This window comes from Spodoptera frugiperda, chromosome 6, assembly GCF_023101765.2.
Source record: "Spodoptera frugiperda isolate SF20-4 chromosome 6, AGI-APGP_CSIRO_Sfru_2.0, whole genome shotgun sequence".
Lineage (NCBI taxonomy): Eukaryota > Metazoa > Arthropoda > Insecta > Lepidoptera > Noctuidae > Spodoptera > Spodoptera frugiperda.
The window spans coordinates 6256326-6276801 of NC_064217.1; the positions used below are offsets into that span (position 1 = coordinate 6256326).

General features: G+C 34.6%; 1 protein-coding gene across 19 annotated transcripts; it reads left to right on the forward strand.

The window, feature by feature from the left end:
- Positions 1–1691: 1691 nt before the first annotated feature.
- Positions 1692–19698, forward strand: LOC118281905 (uncharacterized). 19 transcript variants are annotated; one of them, XM_050694410.1, is made up of 8 exons: positions 1841–1864; positions 12637–12753; positions 12871–13110; positions 14981–15223; positions 16529–16693; positions 17699–17929; positions 18274–18363; positions 19391–19549. In XM_050694410.1, the coding sequence occupies exons 2-7, from the start codon at positions 12663–12665 to the stop codon at positions 18342–18344; spliced, it is 1041 nt and encodes a 346-aa protein (XP_050550367.1). In that variant the 5' UTR covers positions 1841–1864; positions 12637–12662; the 3' UTR covers positions 18345–18363; positions 19391–19549. The 19 variants fall into 19 exon arrangements, with proteins under 19 accessions (XP_050550371.1, XP_050550377.1, XP_050550382.1 ...); XM_050694408.1 differs by lacking the exon at positions 1841–1864 and adding an exon at positions 9473–9640; XM_050694409.1 differs by lacking the exon at positions 1841–1864 and adding an exon at positions 9733–9873.
- The last annotated feature ends 778 nt before the right edge of the window (positions 19699–20476 follow it).

Genomic DNA, 20476 nt, shown 5'->3' on the forward strand with positions numbered 1-20476 from the left:
TCCTTTGACGCGCGTAGTATCTAAAGTCTGAGAAATTATATTTACATTGTGACGTATACCTACACACTTTTTCTTAAATCACTTAATTTTAAGTGTTTATAAATGTTAAACTATAATGAGAAACCTTTTCGATATCGGCACGAAATGTAACATGCCAATTAATTACGCTAATTAAAATTATGACATTATAGTTTCTGAAAGAGATATCTGAAAAATAGGAAACTGTTAATTAATAGACTCTTTGGTAGTTATAAAAAAAATAATACGTATTAACTATGTATTTGAAAAACTGATCAGCGGAGCGTAGAACCATGCAAACGCATCATCAGTCTATCTGTAGGCGGGCACTATTCGTAGCAAGGTCAGGCGATATTATATTTCAGCGTAGCACAACCGATTTACGTAGACACCTCGAATTTTCCTTGTTTCTCCTGGATTATCTTCTTAACAAGGAGGTTGGGGGAGCGAGGAAGGTCTATTGTGAGTGGTTGTATATAGTGATCGCCATTGCTGTGTATGCCGCCCACGCATATCGACACACACGTCACTCGCGCCGGATAAACAGACGCCTGTACTGGCTGTGTCCGAGTGCTAAGTAATGCGGTTCAATCAAGATCAAAACTGAAAGTTATGACGTCACTTAATGTAATATGTCGTCATTTATAGCCAGTTTGTGTTTAAGCGCTGGAAACTCGACTAAAATAAACTTGATGTCTGATTTCATTAAGAGCGCGCATTTGAAGATGATCTTCAAAGGTTAAATTTTGAAGGTTAGAAGCTACTTCTAGTTTTCATGTTAGACTAGCAATTATGACTACTTTGTGTTGCATTGTAGAGTTTAATTTTGTTATTCAGTCATGAATTATGTAAACAATAAAGTACATACATAAAACGATAATAACTCCAGCTACGACATCGTTAAACATATAATGTAAGCTTTCATGCAAGATGTTGGCTCCTTGTGTACTGTGGACGTATATCATGATGATAATCCGTATCTGCTAAACACGGGTCCCGTCATCGCTATTCTAAACCACACGTGACTTCAGTGTTGCCAAAAACAAATAAACATTAATACAAATGTCGACTTTCATTAATATTAAATGACAGTGACAGCTTCCGATACATTGACAGGTGTAGAGTGAAAATTATGATGTTTGTTTTTGTATGTGCACTGTGCGTACACATACAGATTTTAAATGTGTATAATATATGTACCATACAAAATGGTTAATGGTTATGATGCACTGATCCACCTGCCTTATCAATGTTTTTGCCAAAGAAAGATAGTTTCAAACATTATCCTATATTTTAATACTTATTGTGAGAGGATATCAGTCCGAAAATAACTGAAAATCAAAAGGTTCTGTAAAAATCTCTGCAGCCGTTCCCATTACAAATGGTTTTACACATATTGTTCACATTTATTTGCTCTGTCGCAGACGCTTACCTAAATTAGGCATCAAATCTGTAAGCTTGTGTTGAGCAGACGCGCTTGCGCCCACTCAGTCTACTGTGGGAGACATATAGATAAAGATACATAATACACAAAACGAAAGCAGTTTCTAAAAATCATTACGCCAATCATTTGGCCTTGTTTTCTTTACGAAACTGTTCAGCGGCTTTACACAAGGCTAAGGTTATAAACTAAAAACATATTATTGCCTACATTTTCTTCCTGGATCCACGAAGATTCATCTTCATTCAATTATCATCATATTCAGCGGACGGTAGACTTATCAGTTGGGGATTAAGCATTAATATATTCATATTGCAAAGTATTTTATTATTTGTTTTTAAAGTGCAAGAGTAGATATCTACTTAATACGTCTACGAGTGCAGTTACCAGAGGATTTTTCCCATAGTAAGTGTTAACAAGAATTTTTTTTTTTAATTTAACAATAACTTTTCGGCACACTTTCTTAATTTATCAAGAATTTCTATTCTTAGTTACAATACTTAGTGTAAGAAGAGGTTTACATTGCAATTGCAACGTAATTATTCGTAGCAGCTACGTGCTACGAAAATATATTGCAGATATTAAATAGTGAATTTATTTGATTGTGTAGTTTATGTTCTTATTTACATACATATATGTAAACACACTTGTGTTATAAATTAACTTGTGTACAAGCACATGAGTTTACTAAGAATATAGAAGTAGTAATTGGATTGGACGTTTAATGAGTTTCATCATCATGTCGTATTAGTTAAGGGTGCCACATATGGAAGAAGAATTATTGTTACATATTGCCAAACGATTGCGATTAATGGACATAAGTTTCCTTGAAAAAATATATTGTTTACTAAGTATGAAGATTACTAACAACAAGTTCTGTTCTAGCACGTCATAAAAGTATTAGGTAGTTAGAAAACAATATAGAGATGCGTTATCGATTTTGTTTGTACCTTCTACTTGCCCAAAACTCGTCACAAATTTTCTTCTTAAAACTTCTTTATCAATTTATTTTATCGGATATACTAACTGTTTTTAAATACTGTCGATATTAAATTATTTTACATTTCTATTAATTTTATTCCGTAATGTATTGCTCATACAATTGAAACTAAGATCTTTACACCAAGTATCAAATATCAAGTTATAAAAAATATATAACAACAGTTATTTCAAGACATTCCGAACGATTTCATCAATATTGGCATGTTATATTGTCTGCCATAACTTCTCAGATCAATACGAATTCAGATTGGCCTCCGCCAAGAGTAAGTGCGATTGAAATGACTATTCTTAGAAACTTCTAGATAAATGTTCGAAGCATGTTATTGTCTATTATACGTCTGCATAATTACCATCTGTAGGGTTCCTGAAACATGTCTCGAAGTACACGTTCCGCAATGAAAACGATGATTTATTGCTGTAAACAAATATTGCTAGACGTTTATTGATAGTGAAATGAACAGTTGCGCTATTTGGGATTATAGTTTTAGTTGAAAATAGTTAGTTGCATCAAGTGTCTCTTCGGTTAACAAACGATTTGAACAACCGTATAATAGGTAGTATATTTTACACGCCTTTAAAACCTGAAGGGGTAGGCAGTGCACATTATGGCACGTAATGCCACTGTACACCGACTTTTCACAATATATGTTGTGAGTCCCATGTAAAAGGTGGTGAGCCGGGCATATTTCTAGACTCCGTGCTACCACCAGTCCAGTAATACTTCGCCTGATCCGGGAATCGAACCCGAAACCCCTCGCCCGGCAGTCGCATTTGCGGCTACTCGACCAACGAGGCAGTCTGATTTATATAATCGTTTGATCTTATAATAAAAGATTTAAATAATCTTTTGATCTTAACTCATACCATTCTTTCAATGATCAATATAGTTTAATAGCCAGCATTGATGTAAAATAACGTTTAAGACCAACGTCTAAAGAAAATATGAAAATTTTCGTAGCTCGTAAAAGCCATAAAAGAGGGCATGTGATTTGTCCACTCCATTTATCTGATGATTGAATCATCACTAAAATAAACCGTTTAAGATTACTATATTGGAAATTTTCTTACTCTAATTCACCAGTTCTTTCTATTTCTATGTAAACAAGACAAGGTAGCGATCAAGTTTGCTATAAACCTGTCTATTCACGTGTCAACAGATACTATATCTTCAAACCGTGTGCTGTTTACATTTCTGTTTCATGTCATTATTTCTATTGCAAAGTTTACTCTATGTAGCATTGAATTTGGTCGTGTCGGCAAATACTCACTCATGACTGAATAATTGCAAAAATAATTAAGTTTTGCATGGTAAATCGTAACCTATGTATAGAAAATTAGACTCACGTAAATTAATGGAGAAAAGCTCTACTAGTTTCGAGTCACAGAGGGACTCTTCATCATAAGCAACGCGCGCAGACGCGGTGACGTAGCGCAGCCTAGTGCTCATGATGTAGAGTCCCGAAACTAGTGGAGCTTTTCTCCATTAATTTACTTGAGTAAATCGTGATTTTTAGTTAATTTAGAATTCCATTTCTCATATCCATTTTCAATGTGTTAACCATTGATTTTACGTAAAAATACTTATGGATAATTTTAATGTTTTACTTGTATTACGTTAGCAGAAATCATCTGTCTTCAGTACGGGGGTGTTGCCAAAATATTATGTCATAACGGATAAACATCTGAATAAAACTTTCTGAGATAGTGTTACGAATTCTATGTATTTTTATTTTTATTTATTAACTGAATAATTGTATTTCACACGTAATTTATTTAGTTAACACATTTGCTAATCAAATGGTACTTTTGGATTCATGGATCGCTCGTTTTAATTTATTATAATTTCCTGTTTTTTTTGGTTTGGTTTGTTATAATTGTTTCGGACTAATATATGCCAAAATTAATGCTGGACAAGTGGACACGATTCGACAAGGACATACAAACTATGGGACAGAGTATTTTGTGAGAATTTTATATGCCTCAATTGGTGTACTTAACAACCTCGTGTTTAAACTTTTCAGGATCATAAGGTTGATCCTCTTAGTATTTTTAAATCTATTATCTAATTAGATAAGTGACCCAATTTCTACCATTGATCTCCTTGTTCCCATTTAAAAAACAAATCTCACCATTAATCAAAGCTTTGCAGACTAAATAATGAATCATTAGTGTTTCAATAATATAATTGGCATTAATTGTGTGTACAATAGCGATAGCCACAGAGAATAATAAATTGTCCCGTGTAATTGTCTATAATTACTATTTTATTTTCGACAAACAACATGTAGGTAACATCATTAATATTTAAAACGTTTTGGCTACATCAGTTGGATCTAGGAATCTAAGGTGATAGAAATATGTTCTAGTACGAGAGCGGGAGTATAAATAAAACAAATGAATGTCGTCATCGCATCACAAACGTTCACGAAGATAGTTGTAGGCAAGGTGTCGCTAACTGATCGTAAGGTGTGTTCACACTGTTATACGTTTCGATACTACGATAGATTAGGAAGGTCGCTGACTATACGCTTCATGAAAATGTATCAAAAAATTGCGAGCCACTGCATGAGTTTAATGAGCAACTTTGAGCCTTAATGGTCACGGATATCTAAATTAATATTCAGAAATGTTTAAGTTAAATATAAAATCGTGTATCACATAACACTTCTGTGTAATCTGAAGAAGTTCCAAAAACATTTCACCCTTCACACCCCCATATGAACTTGAAAACACCAAAAAAACTTCAATGTTAATGAGTAACGCGACATTTTAGGACGAAACTAGGACATTTATGTTTAGCAAAACAATTTATTTGAAGTGACAGTGAGATTTATTTTATTTTTCGTTAATTACTAAAAATGAATTACCTTCAGGAATATACGTTGATTTATGGGATCGGATGCAAATGATTAAAAGCGAAATTATTTGGGGACGTAGTAGAGACTACTGCCAGATCACATATTTTGTTAGTAGGATTAGCAGCGTGGGTAATTAATATGAACAGTTATGATTGGTACGCTATTTGTTGTTAGGACCTATTTGTCTTCTATATAAATCTAGACTGTTCTAATAAGACGATTAAGCAATAACTGAAACTCTTCTTTTACATACACATTCAATTTTCTATATTGAAACTCTTTAATTTAGTGCATAATCAATACAACTGTATGCAGTATTAACAGCTGTTTCACTTTATTTTGCACGATTTACACACTGAAACTATGGTGAAAATTCTTAATGAAACGTAAGCGGGTTTTCCTACTACCAGTCCATATGTTTGTAGTTTTTTTACCCGAGTACTTAATTATTTTTCATATCTGTTATCTGCAGCATCGTAAACAATAGTATTACAAGTATTCCTCAATTTAAAAACTCCCAGACGTTTAATTCTCAAGATTTCGCCGAAGTTCCCAACTACAAACTATCTAATAATATCCATACGCTTTGTTTGTTTGAACAGCTCGTAGTAATTTTAGGCCAGACTTATAATCTCGCTTGGCATTAACAAAGGAAGAAATTTACGATAAGTATGCTCCATTTTGTAGGTATGCTAATAATATGGTATTTGAGGTGAATGTGAATATTGGAAACATGCTGCTTTGAACAGTTTGAACTGAGATCTTCTTTTTCTAAGATAGCAGGTAACTTATATGGATTCTTTTAGGTAGCTTCCTTCTTTTTCATTTCTTTGTTCTTCTTTTGTAACTTCTATTGTCACATAAAAATGAACACTACAATGTTTATTCCTTCTTTATTTATTAATACCGATGTAAGGGATAATCGCTTTAAAAGTCTCTCTTACAGATTCATTATTAGATGCAATTGAAAAAATAATTCTGCAATGCATTTTGAAAGTAAATTAATTAAATGTACCTTTACCCTATTTCCACCTAAAGTATAGTTGTCACGACTCACAACGCCACATTATAATGTTAGTAAACAACCAGACGTGGCTATAATTCAAGCTCCCAATATATACCCACCGTCACCTTCTCTGACGGTCACAATGTCACAGGATTGTCCTATAATAAGTGGCAAGGTCAACCTGGATGGTTTCTATCTCCCGCCTATTAATAGCTTGGACTTCTTTGTTGAAGGGCAAAGACCTTACAGCCATTTAACTTGATAATAATATTAAACTTTATATAAAAAATCCATTACTCGGGAGGTAAGTGTATAGGCTTCGCAATGTTAGTATGAGGACGGACATCTCGTGACAGCTGAGGAAATAGAATATGCCTTCCATCGGAAGTTGTTTTAAAGTCTGATCTTTAGTTGTTTATAGCAGATCTATTTATAAAGCAGTTGAATGCGGGCCAAAATTCGATAAAACGTGATGTTTGAGGGTGATGCACGTGGGTTGTATGACGCGATACAGCCAGACAACACACATACCTAAATAAGTAGGGTTATCTAATGTAAACACATGAGACACTAGCAACAATAGTAAAAATGAAATTGAAAACGTTTCATTCAATGAAATATTTCCATCATGCTACGTAGTTATGGCGACGTCAGAGGCTTAGTAGTAGTTAGAAAATGATTCATTAACGTATAAGAAACTCTTCCAGCATTCGAAGTGACAACCCTGGAAACTAGGCACGTGTAAAACGTGATATAAATATTAGGAAAACGAGAAGAAAAATATCTGATCAAAGTATCTGTTTACGCTAACGAGATAGGTCCGAAGGTTAATTGTTTATTTTAATGGGATTTTTTCACTTTTTATTTTTAGATAGATAAGAACTTCCACGTTTTAAAGTCCTTAAACCTTTTTACAAAAGCAGCCTTTGTAGAAAAACAGTCGTACGTAATGCGTACATTTTGGCGAATTAATAGCATTAACGTGACTGCACAAATATTGATTGAAATATTCCAGTAAACTACATTATTCTGGGAACTTAAGCTTAAACAGTTTGAACTGAATAATTTTAACGAGAATCAAAGTACACTTACTCGAATAATTGTGTGTTTAATAGATGAACTATGATCTTTAATTCCTTAGTTATGAGTTACTAGTTACGAGCTTTATGGCTCTTCCAACAGATCAACAGAATTTTCTATCAATTTTATATTGAACGTGTTGTAGTCTAGTAGTAATTACAATTCAAAATCGAAAATTCTGATAGTATGCCTCTAATTCAAAACAGTTTATAAAAAGTGTTTAAAACTTTGCACAAATATGGAGGACTAATTAGATAGGCATGTAAAAGAAATTGCGCTGGAAAAAAATAGCATCTACTTAAAAAAATAAAAATAGTTATTGATACGAGGTCACTTGTCGCCAATGGCGCCGACCTTGTGTGTGGAAATATATCACAAAATAAAAACTTACTAATAAACAAAATGGAATCAAACATTTTTTGTTCTAGTAATAAATTAAATCGTCTACTTTATAAACATCCTGTTATGATATAGTAATGACGTCGTTTTACACAGATTAAAAAGTCGAAAGTCTAGAACAGATGATATTTAAATATCATTGAGATCTATATTTAGGAATGCAGTAACTGGAGTAATATATAAATAACTCTTTCGGAATTTTATTGCCTACCTGCCCGTCGATTGCTCCGTCTGAAATCTATATTCTTTAGTCTAGATTTTCGTATGGATCTAGTTCTCAATTTCATTTTTAAAATATACTGGTAGCTATAAATTCTTATTATAGCTACCAGTTATTGGGATTATTCCATATATCTACTATTAATACATATTATTTGGGAGTCTATAAAACCGTAGGCAAGAAAATATTTGTATTTCACTGACGTTTTAAAAACAGACTGTTAAATAATACCTAATTTTCTACATCTAGAAATTAATAAAGCTTTTTACCCCTATATCTTATTGTAACTTTTTCAAGTAATATTACGTGAGCATATAAAAGCTTACACTCAGAGGGTAGGTACAAACAATTTTAAAATATATTGATACAAAAATTAAAACAGCTAAAAAGAAACTTCAAAGCTACACACATTTTAATAATGTTTCATTAACTTTGTCTATTAATTTTCTACTAATGAAATCAAAATAAAGTGAAATTTATAATATACATATAACTACTGTTCCCATAAGGGTGTGGGTTGATTACCTAAGTCTTAAGTAAAATCTGGTAACTAAAATACTGTAACAGTATAATATTATACTGAAAGTTTTCAACCTTAAAAGTTAACTGCTGCACTCAGATTAAGAATAACTTAAACTGCTACTTAGTAACGATTTTGGTCCGTAAAAAGATTTGCCAAGGACTGGGTTAAGTAACCATTAAATGACTCAACTCAAGCTTTCTTACAGCAGTAAGAACGTTTTATATCATTTGATTGAAGATCAAACCTAAAACCATCACAGTCATACCTAAATGTTAGCACTCGATAAACTAAAACCTGAAATAAATGCTAAATCTTTGGTAATTAATTTTTTAAAAAGTTCAAATGGAAAGTTATCACATACCTGAGTCTATAAACAAAGGAGATTCATTAGCGTGGAATGTACGTAAAGTTGAATCACCCACAAAGTTGGATAATCTCAGGTGGACGCTGTAACCGCCGCTATTTCAGTACTTTCACGGGCGATGCGAACTATACATACCAGCACACCCATCTACGCTGAGTATCCCATGTGGGAGGTTTTAATCGCTTTCCCAAAATAATCTACTTCAGATGAAGTAATACAACAATAAATAAACGAAACATTCTTTGTTATGCAAATATCAGATCAAAACTTCGTAATAAAGTCTCGATAGATGAAAATTCCACGACGACCACATATGAAAAAATAGTTTTCTGTTGAACTTCAGTGTATGAGAGAAAATTATTATAACTAGTTGAAACTAGTTTAATGTTTCATATTTTAAGCGGTTTGTTTCTTAATGTTTTCCGCTCCGTTTTTGTAGTAGCAGGTTGTTATTTAATGAATTCGTATGTTTTATGATTCTATTACATGAGTTACTAGCAAAAAGTTAGCATCCGGGAACCAATGTAGGCACATAAGTAGTAAAACACGGGCAAAATAAAATGTTTATTGAATGGTATGGGCGGGCGGGCGGCGGGAGCGGGGCGGGCGGCCGGCAAGTGTGGCTCGCGCCCGCCGCGGCCAGTGCGCGCCCGCCCAGGTCCGACACTCGACGTCGGCTCGTCAACGAAACCACACAACTCTATTTATTTAACGACCATTATTTAATCGGTAAGAAACTGGCCAGTGTCTCATCGCTAAGTCCGCAAGGGTTGTGCCAAGTGTACCCCACGTGGGGTGTTCGCCGTGCGCATCATGACTCCCCAAAGTTCGTAGCGCTATCTCGCTCTAAAGTTGCGCAATTGCGATTTCGTCTCACTCGGTTCGCGACTTTGACTTAAGTCTAGTTTGTATTCTCGCGGGTGATAAGCGGAGATAACCGGGTAACATTTGTTCAGCAGCACGTAAGTCAATACCACGTTATTCGAAAGTGAACCATAAAATAATATACTGGTGAAAATATTTATAAATATTTGTTTAATAGAACATCATTTCAACAAGGATTTTCTAAACATTGGTAAACAGTGTTCAATATAATACCTACATGAATCATAAACCGTTTGAAATGATTAAGATTCTTAGATATTGAATTGGAAAGAGTTTCTTAGTGCATTTATTTAATATACAGCTTGCTTTTTATATTACAAACAATAACAGCAACGTTAATTCAAACATATACGTTGCAGTTATAGTTTAACAATACTGAAATTAACCTATCGACACCAAAGACTGTAGCTAAATAACTATGGTCGAAAAAAATAGACGTTTAACTAAGTTAAGCGTAAAGATTTATGATGGCAGTTCTTCTTATAACGTAGTTAATTGACTCTGACATATTATGTTTTACTTAAAACTTTTAGTTCCTGATTTCAGTGAATTCGTAGAGTCCTCATACTGAAAACTATCCTAGAATTTCTCAAAACAGTCGCAGTTTTAATGAATATTTTGTCATAGACATGTTAAAGTCATTAATTAAATGCAGCTGTACGTAGTGTGTGTGGCTACATAAGTCACCGTAGTACGTGTGCCGGCGCACCTGTGCCTGCGACAATGCGCCGGATCCGGGAATGCTGTGAATCCGATCCGGCCGCGCGCGCGCCTATTTTCAGCCACACTCATCCCGCGCCAAATTTGCAATCCCGCCAAATCGACGCGCCTCCATGTATTTTTGTAACCGTTTCACAATCGACTAGCTTTTTTTTTAACGGCCAGTCCACCTCGTTCTGATACCTACATACTTAACCTTCAATTTCAGTCTGGACTAAATACCATAGATTTTTATAGAGATACCAAGGACACCTACTGCTGTAGTAGTAGTACTATGGAATGGACTATGGAAATGTGTGTAGCAAAACATATTTGACATTGGCCTTAAGTCTTGACCTAATTCGTAAATCAGGTGGGTAGCTAAGATCCATCCTGATAATAGGAATCGTGTAAAAACGAATCAAGTAGACAAAAAAAAAGATAACTGGTTAATAGTTACTATTGACAATAGTTACCTATTTAATTATGCCATCCATTTAGGTATTATGTTACATACTGAATTTATTTTTTGATTATTACTAGATACGGAATATTTAATTGAATAAAATGAATAAAAGACTACCCAATGACGATTTGTCCTATCTACCTCTTAATTTATTTTTGTTTTCGCATAAAGGTACCTATTTGATATGTGGTTTCTGAGGACTTTTAAAACTAGTCAATACATATTTTTTTTTTTCAAAATTGGGACAATACTTGACCTAACCCAATATCCTTTGTAAATTAACTGCATTAAATATAAACAACCATTAATTAAAATCGTGCCAGATCACCTTTCACTTTTCTCAAATGATTTAACGTTGAATGTTACTGAATATTTTTAGCAACATTTATTTTGCTAATTAGAAAATATTTGAACCATTGAAAAATGAGTAGAAATCTCTGAAAAAATATTTTTCTGACACAATGAATATATTGAAACCCTTATTTTTTTTTAAGCAGAACAGCGAACCTATGCCCCGAAAGAAAGCAACCGGGATAACACTAGGATAGTAATGAAGGCTTACTATTTTGACATAATTATATAATATAGGGTACCTAATCGAGAAATATAGAGTTATTTTTATGACGGCAATCGAAATTCTACTAACTTTGAAATTATATCGGTTCTGGTTAAATTGAATTCTATCGGTTCTTCCTAACGTATCGAATAAAAATTCGTCTAACCTTCAATTTGCCTATCTACGAAATAGTGGCGAATATTTGTTTGCAGTATTGAACATAAAATATGATGTGCATTCCATAGTTCGTAAAGTATTTGCTGTTATCTACACAAACGTCGATCTTAACTGAAAAGCTGATAAATGTTGTTTCTCTTCAACTAAATTTAAACCAATGACGCACATCAATGAATAAACTCAACAAAATCCAGAGATCTTCGTGAAAAATAGATTTACTATCGTTTATAAACTACCTACCTACGTAACCGATTTCATGTTTTGTTAGCTCCTGTATATGTTTGTGTAATTACGGTGATTAACACATAAACATGATGATTCCAAGCATGAATACCTACTATGTATTTTAAATGTAGGTAATTTACAGTTACAAAAAGTCAGAATGTTTAAGTAAATTTCAGTATTGCAAAAGTAAAAAACATTCGACATACAGCCGTGAAATACAATAGGGTCGCGTCGTTGCCGCATCAATCCGTCTTCACATACCTTAGCTCGAAGCTTACATAATTAGAAATTGCGGCAGGCCGCTGACTTATCCACATCGTAACTCGCAACAAGGTCGTCACAAACTCGAAAATAGCTGAGCAATGAGTAGACATTAGTAAAAACGGCTGTTTTCAAGTTTCTCCTCGACACCAGTTAGATTGGCGTGTGTCCAAGTCCACGGGCCATTCGACACGAGCCAGCCACCGAGACGGCTATTTGCGGCCCTGCTGCTAACTCTTGCGTACGTCACTGCTCTATTTACGAGGCACGAGCACGCTATTGTACTCAATTATGTCACCTGGACACATCTCTCAAACACGTATATTGCCAATCTCAAGGTTACCCTTAGATTTATTGATGGCTCACCTTACCCACACTTAGATCACACAACTCTTGCTGGACTTGTAAACCTGTTCATAATGATGCAATTACTTACAGAGATAAACTTTTTTACAGACACGAGCACGACATAAACTGCCAAAATGTTTAAAAGTCATTTAGAAATGATTGGCAGAAATGAGACGCCATCGAAGAAAGCCAGATTTTGGCAATCCTTCGTGCGATCTCTTAAAGGTAAGCATGAGAAATAGTTTTGTTTAATTTTCACATAATTGTGAGCATTGTTAATTGACTCCAAGATCGGGTTGGTGGATTATGGACAGTACAGAACACTATCATCCTTTATCCCAGGATCGGAAGACATCAGAGCCGAGGAGAGATACAGGCCCAGCCGCCGTAGCGTGTTCCCCGAGCTCTTGAGCACTAGCTACCCCTACACCAAGTCTATCTACGACGACCCCGTTGCCGCCGCTGAGAGGATCACCGTCCCCGGATACCGTTACCTGCCCGTCCACCGTGAGGTTTACGGATACTCCCCACGCCCCATCTATGCCCACAACTACGCGCGCTCCCTTGACTCGTACAGGCCAAGTTAGTATAATATTGTACCTATACATACCACACCACAACACACTCAACACACAAGCTACACTAACCGACTTGCTAATTGACCACCGAATTGAAAATTTAATTGAGTTGTAAAGCTTCATAAACAAAAATAGATGAATGTTGATAGATCACCTGTTGGTAACAGTTCAAAAGGTAATCAATTGGCAAGTGCATCACTCACATTGACACTTCAATTTGGCAATCAAAGGCGATTCCTTTGACCGACTGAGTTAGTCTGCCTAGAAATAAAAGTAAAAAGTGTTACAATAGTCAATAACAACTAGTTTTCAGAAAGCAATGCTAAAATGTTCACTGTAAATATTACATTTATTTTCGGCTTTGAATAATATTGTACATAGTGAGAATTATAATAACTTTTACAATAGAGCCTTTAATACAAAAGTGACCCACACTCCTCACAGTTGTTTTATAATGAATAGAAAATTATTATTCTAGTTCTGCAGTTTTGACTTCAGTCCTAGAATCTGTATCAACATTTTGTTTCAGCAAAAAACGTCTCCGGGAGAGTATAGATTAAAATTCGGGACTTCTAATATACTACATAAAGAATGTATAGTCACATTGCGAGCTCATGTCATTATCAAATAATGATGGCCATTTTTACAAAAACAAAAGAAACCATTTTATAATGATTTTATAACAAATCGTTACGGGCTATTCTACCGTCTATATTTTACTATGTAATAAAGTTTTATATTATAAATAAAGAATTTATCATGAACGAAAGACGATGTCCTGCCTGACATCAGCTCGAAGATTAAATTAGTTGAATCGATTTAACATTACATGGAGCTACATACAATCATATATTCGATTCTAGAGATATTAGTCGTTTCGTATTTATTCCATAGTCATAGTGAAGATCGCATCTATGGTTTATAGTGTCGTAATACGCGATAGTTTGTACTAGAATATGTGATGTGATATCTCACGTTATCAATTGTTTATAAAATGTACAGTCATTTACATTGTAAATGTGTATAATTAATATTAGCTTCCATTATCATTACAATATATGTACTGGCTGGTATCGATGTTGTTGCTTGTGCAAGTTACAACTTACTAATACAACGCATGTATCATTTGATAGAAATCACCTCTCTTTACATAACATTACACTCAAAATCCATGAATGTTATATCGACGTCACTAGCTGTAACTTGATCTTCTAGCATTTGTCAGGTGATACATATTTATTATTTACCCCTTTATAATACTAATTGAGAATTAATAAGCCCACAATGATTTCTTTATCGGCCCTCCCGGAAAGTTGATGTAGAGGTGAGTTCTATGAATAACTTTCATGATTTACTGTGAGTCCCTCGTCATTATCACAAGTTAAAATATATAAAGCTTAGCTCCACTAACAAATTACTAACTTAATTGTAAGTACTTACCTTTAAATAATTTACTTGTAATTTCCTTTCATTATGTTAATATTATGTTGTCTCTTTTGAAATTGCCATACATAAATGGTCTATCTATTTACTTTTCTTTACCTATTTGTTACACTTGATTTTTCTACATTTATTTTCAGTGTTTCTTTAAGAGTGTTTACAAAATATGATGTTGTCAGTTTTCTCTTCAATGGTTCTATCGACGAATCCAGTGTTTAAACAGTCTTGGTATTAAATACAGAAATGGCAGTGAACGCTGGTTTTCGTTCCTATGTTTATGTGAACTAATACTTAAAATAAAAGTAACATGAGCATAGAATTTGGTTCGGGACGTCAATAAACCTGTTCCTAAGCCAATACATTGTCATTGAATCGTGTAATACATAGATATTATGTATATTACCTACATTAACGTTGAATATTTCCCCTGACAGTTTACCACGTACCAAGGCGCGTCCGACGAGGCGTCGACCCCTTCGATGCCCACAAGGCGTGGCAGGACCACCTCGACAGACTGGCAGCTATCGACAGGCTGTACCCCTCTCGCTACGGTCTCTACCTGAAGGACCGGGCATACCCCATCACCGACCTTAGCGCTCCCATTTCCGCACCCCTGGAGCCCAAGAGCCTAAAGGGCATCGAATATGAGCCCGACAGCAAGCCCCACTGGGGAACAGGTAAATACTAACAACTCTATGCACGAACAAATTAAGATAAGCTAGGATAAGCGCTGCCGCGGTTTATCTGTACAAGTTTTACTTCTACAACTTATTTGTAGTCGTCTTTCGTGTCTGAGATAGACTGATTGTTATTGTAAATAAAGTACAGGCGAATCCCGGCCGTTTGCTGATCCATGTCGTAGGCTAAGGACGGAATACCAATTATGTTAAATGTAAATTATCTAGTAAAGGTAACCATTCTAATTGGAATATCCCGGACATAGCTCTCCACGTGGATTCAGATAATTGTAAGAACTTAAGAGGACTCCATTCACCTGTAAGATTCAATCATTGTTGAATCGTATACGTGTGACATGAAGATGTCCAGAAAGAAACAAGAAGCTATACATTAACTGAAATACCTACCTAAGTAAGTTAATTCTTATTAAGATTGGTACCGAATAAAAGCTAGTGGTACCAGACCATCTTTTCTTCGTACATAAATTAACCACCTAAGTACATTGTATTAAATAAAACATTCAAAATTCAAAATTGTAAATAAATAGAGCTTCAGTAGCTTGAATTGATGCATTACATCTACGTTATAAAAATCTGACATCCTTTTGTAAAAATTACCTACATCAAAACGACATTTTCTTATTGAGTGAATTTAAAATTGTATTATTTTGTTACGATATGTAGAAATAATTTTATACTTCCCATAACTTGTTGAATAGTACAAAGTTTTAAGAACATTTCACTAACACTACGATATATTTTATATTAAAACATAAAAGACCAACCCGTGTTTTGATTTAGTAGTTTAGTACCTCTCCACTGTAATTTTTAATGTTTAGACATATTTATGATCTATAATTTGGCACTAAATTATTTTTTAATAAACCGACGTAGGTACTTGAGATTGCCACACATTTCTGCCGTCTATATCTGTAGCTATTACATTATACTTCTGAGAACTTGCTCATACTAAAACATAGTAGGTAGGTACTTGCCTATTTCATAGAAATGTGTGCCAGTCTGAAACAGAGATGAAATTTTCATGCATCAATATTTTGAAACGAACATGTTTGCATGAGCTGCATTGTAAATATGAGCAAAGCAATATTCGCTCCGGAATGTTACTTACGTATTCGGTATTCATGCTCGGCATACAAGAACACTACACTCTACAATGTATATTAGGAGACATGATATTTGTGTCCGGTCTTATGTGTCTATATATCAACGAGGTAAACGGATTTTGTAACCAATCCCCGACGTGTAATATTTAGAGTGGTATTGATTATGAGACTTGCCATGAAGGAGCGTGGCCGGCGAGGATATCGGACCCGTTCAAAAACGACCCATTTTTCTCTGAAGCCGAAAAATGGGCAGGTTTTGACCGCTCGCTCCGAGGGAAGTCCCCGACGCCGGTGAAGCCGAGGATAAGCCCACCGCGCGACTGCGAAGTCGCATACGATGCCGACGGTAAGGGCAACAGACCCCACCCTGTATCTTCGTCATAATCCACTCTACTACCTGGGTTATTGAATTCTTCTGTGTTCAGAAAACCAAACTTTCTACGTCCAAAGCCCCAGTGCAGTGTAAAGGCACCTAATTTTTCAGAGCTGTGTGAGACTTAGCATCTATAGTTAATAATAACCTGTCTTTACGTTTTACCTCTAATTTCTGTCGATTTAATTTTCCTAGTGAATAATAAAACACGACATATTTATTCACAAAATCTTTGATGTTGTCGGTAGATATTAAAATATTGTTTAACAATGTACCAACCCTATGAAGTCCTATTCGACGAGTGTATGTGTTCTTTCTCATAACATGACACTACTGCTGAACAATCGCATGGCATAAGCAGAAAAAAAATCACATTGTATTTTAATCATTAATATTCACTAGTTTAGTTGTAGTTACAATAACATTATTAATAAGTTCAGTTATTTAAGAGTCCCTCGGTTCGCTAATGTTTTTCAAGTAATTAAGTGTTACCAATTGTTATAGGTGGATAATGCAAACGTACACTATGGTTGTTGAGAGCGTCTACGCGGATTTCATACAAACTTTCAAGTCCGAGTTCGTGGAAACTACTGAACCAATTTTATTGAAACTTGGTATTCATTTGCAATATATTAAAGTCCAAAAAGTTAGTTTAAGTATTAGTACAAGAAGGACTTGAAAGTTTGTAAAGTTTTTAAAATGGTTTGAATATTAAAAGAGTAATTATTACTGCATTCAATACGCACCTAAATCCAATAAACTATAGGACTAAGGATAAGCAAAATACAGAATCAAAATATATACTACCTATTGATTAAATTTACGTGGGACTTTTAAATAACTAAGACATAAGTGTTGACTGTGTCACGCAGCTGTGTTGAACGCTTGCTTGTTAACACTGTTTGGGCGGGCGATGACGAAGTGCAGCTGTTGTATGTCTGTTGTCCCGGCATTAAACGTTATAGTTGTGGCGTCTAGGTGCACCGCTGTACAACGCTGGTGGACTCCGAAGAAGGCCATGGGCTGACATTTTCAACCCCAGCCCCTCTCTACCAATCTCGGCGATCACTCGGGACCCCTTCTGGTACGACTGGCCGGAGCTGAAGCCCCTGGCTAGATGGGACCGCAGCCCCTCCTACATCCGTGACTCGTACCTGTCGCCAGTCAAACGCACCTTCCTTTGGGACAAACACCCGATCAGGCCGTTAGGTTAGTGGGTTGCTGTAAATACGCAAAACGTCACTCTGAGGCTTTATTGATGTCTTCAATCTGAGCTGTACAAATTGGCCTTGAACTATTTAATCATCGACATGGATTACCACCGCCATTTATTAACTACGATATGACAATATAACAGTGTAATTGTGTGTGACAACGAGATACTGCGGTTGGTTACTATTCATTATGGATTCTACTAATTAGAAGTTTTAGGACGCGCTATGGTTGTTGTAAACTGTGCGTGTTTTCATTGAATTATATACCTAAGTAGCTGATGGATAGCAAACGTCTGAAATGATTACAAATGTTTTAACTTTTATCTCTAATCACGGCAGATTTAATGGTGGCAGACCAGTTCACCGTGGATGATCTAAGCAAGACTTTACCGTTCATGCGTAGTCTATAAAACATGCAAACTGAATAAGGTATCTGTCTGTACGTCGTGCAAGTGAATGTAGTTTGAATCCTATTGTCTTGTTCACGTGTTGTTCCTATTCACTCGTGGTAGCCACACGGTTGATGGAAGTAGACCACCGACATTTTTATTTATCACATTGCAAGTTGAAGTTCACGAGAATTATTTCATGTCTAATTTTAGCAGCATTTATTTTAAGCACCTTACTTAGTTGTGAAGAACATATTATGTTATATTTTCCTGTTCACATCGTTTGTTTTCATATTTTAGGTATTGGATCATTGTTGGAGTCATTCATCAAATCATCAAATAAAATTGCATAAGACCGAATAACATCATCACAAAAGGATGCGAGGATGCACAAAATATCATCTCTTAATCTCTTACTACACACATAAATCCTAATCAAACTGTACATAAAACCATTAATTAATTAAGTACCTACCTAATAATATAAGTTAATTTAAGGATTATACATACCACGAAACCACTTCAATTATTATACCATATCCATGAAGTGAATTAAAAGAGTTTAAAAGAGAAAGTGGTACCTATTAGAGTAGAGTTTAAGGCTTTCGATCTGAATCCGTGAAATAAACTATATAACCTGCATTTATCAATTTTAACAAATCATTTTTCACTTAGGTATTTGTACATATTTTTTGGTTTTCGATCGAAAGTAATGTTTAATTTAAATAAATAAATAAATATATGTATACCTACTCACGGTCACGGCGTGAGACTTTCAAAGTCTTTTGTCTCATTTTTTCTCATCTGCGCTCTGATTAGAGTTATCTGAAAAGAGAGTAGTATGAGTTGGTAAGAGTCTAAAACCTAAGCAAGAAAAAATGAGACCTTTACTTACTTACATGTTAATAAAAAGAATACATGTTTTTTACAATATTTTGTGTACCTACCTATGTCCCGTAAACGTATTATCACCATAAGTTAATGTAACCTAGATAAGTTACAGCAACTTAGCTAGGTTACAAAAACAAAGCTACAAGCAAATTCCTTATTTGAATTTTCTTTTTCAGCTGCTGCTTTCTAAGGGGCGGACATCGAACCCACATATTATAAGAACTTAATTTATATTTTATAAACTTTTTCTGTTATACATTGACTATGTTAAAAACAATTATTTAACAATAAATTTTAAAGTGTAAGCTACAAAATAAATTACAAAATAATTAAAGTTTGATCAGTGATCACGCAAGATCTCAAAGACTGCAATAACATAGTCACTGCCACGAATATGAACTTGTTACAAAAGTTTTGTTTTTATTACCTAAATATTTTTATTTATTCCATAAATTAAAAAAATCAATAAAATCTACAAAACGAATGATGTTTTTTTTGCTCCTCTTAACGTAAATTGTATTTATCTACAAGTGAGTATTGACTGGAGGTTAAAGATAGTACAACCTGAAAGATGACCATTTTACTACTAAGTATTTAAATCATACGTTAAGTATAGTATTCGTAAGTTTTAACTAGGTAATCATTAAACCTAAATATTTAAATGTTAGGATATATGCGCAATGGATTTTATTTTTACCTACATCTACAGCCATTATGACTATGACAGAAAGTAAATGCCTATCTACCTAAATACCAAGGTTACTTTTATAATTTATAGTTATACTTAGGCTATATACAATACATAGGTAGATCGGGTAGGTACCTACATCGATCCAGGGGTCTCGAGTTCAGTTATTAAGTCAGAAATATTGAGTATTTCTCGAAAATTCTTAATTATAACACATAGGTAGTGTACTGCTCGGTGTATTACAATTATCTCACACCCTGTTGCATAGAAATCACAGCCTACGTAAAAAGTGTGTACTACCTACGTAGGTATCTAGTTACCTACACTGCATATTTACTGATATTTACACACGCCTCTGTCTACGCCTTTGAGGGTTATAAAGCATGTATATTATGTTATATAGAGATTATTTAGGCATCTACGAATAATATTTGAAACCTTGTCAAGCCTTATAAGGCCTAAAAGGTTAAATAAACAGAAAAGTTCATTTATATATTCAGTAACTGACGGATTTTGAGCATAAAAGTCTCGGTAATCACGTTTGTATGTCCTAGTGTTTATAATTTACTTACAG

What these genes read in the sequence shown, in the direction of transcription:
- LOC118281905 (XM_050694410.1), top strand. Translation starts at nt 12,663, where the DNA reads ATGTTTAAAAGTCATTTAGAAATGATTGGCAGAAATGAGACGCCATCG. An exon ending in CTTCGTGCGATCTCTTAAAG is followed by an intron (nt 12,754 to 12,870) that starts GTAAGCATGAGA and finishes CCTTTATCCCAG; the next exon opens with GATCGGAAGACATCAGAGCC. An exon ending in ACACCCGATCAGGCCGTTAG is followed by an intron (nt 17,930 to 18,273) that starts GTTAGTGGGTTG and finishes TAATCACGGCAG; the next exon opens with ATTTAATGGTGGCAGACCAG.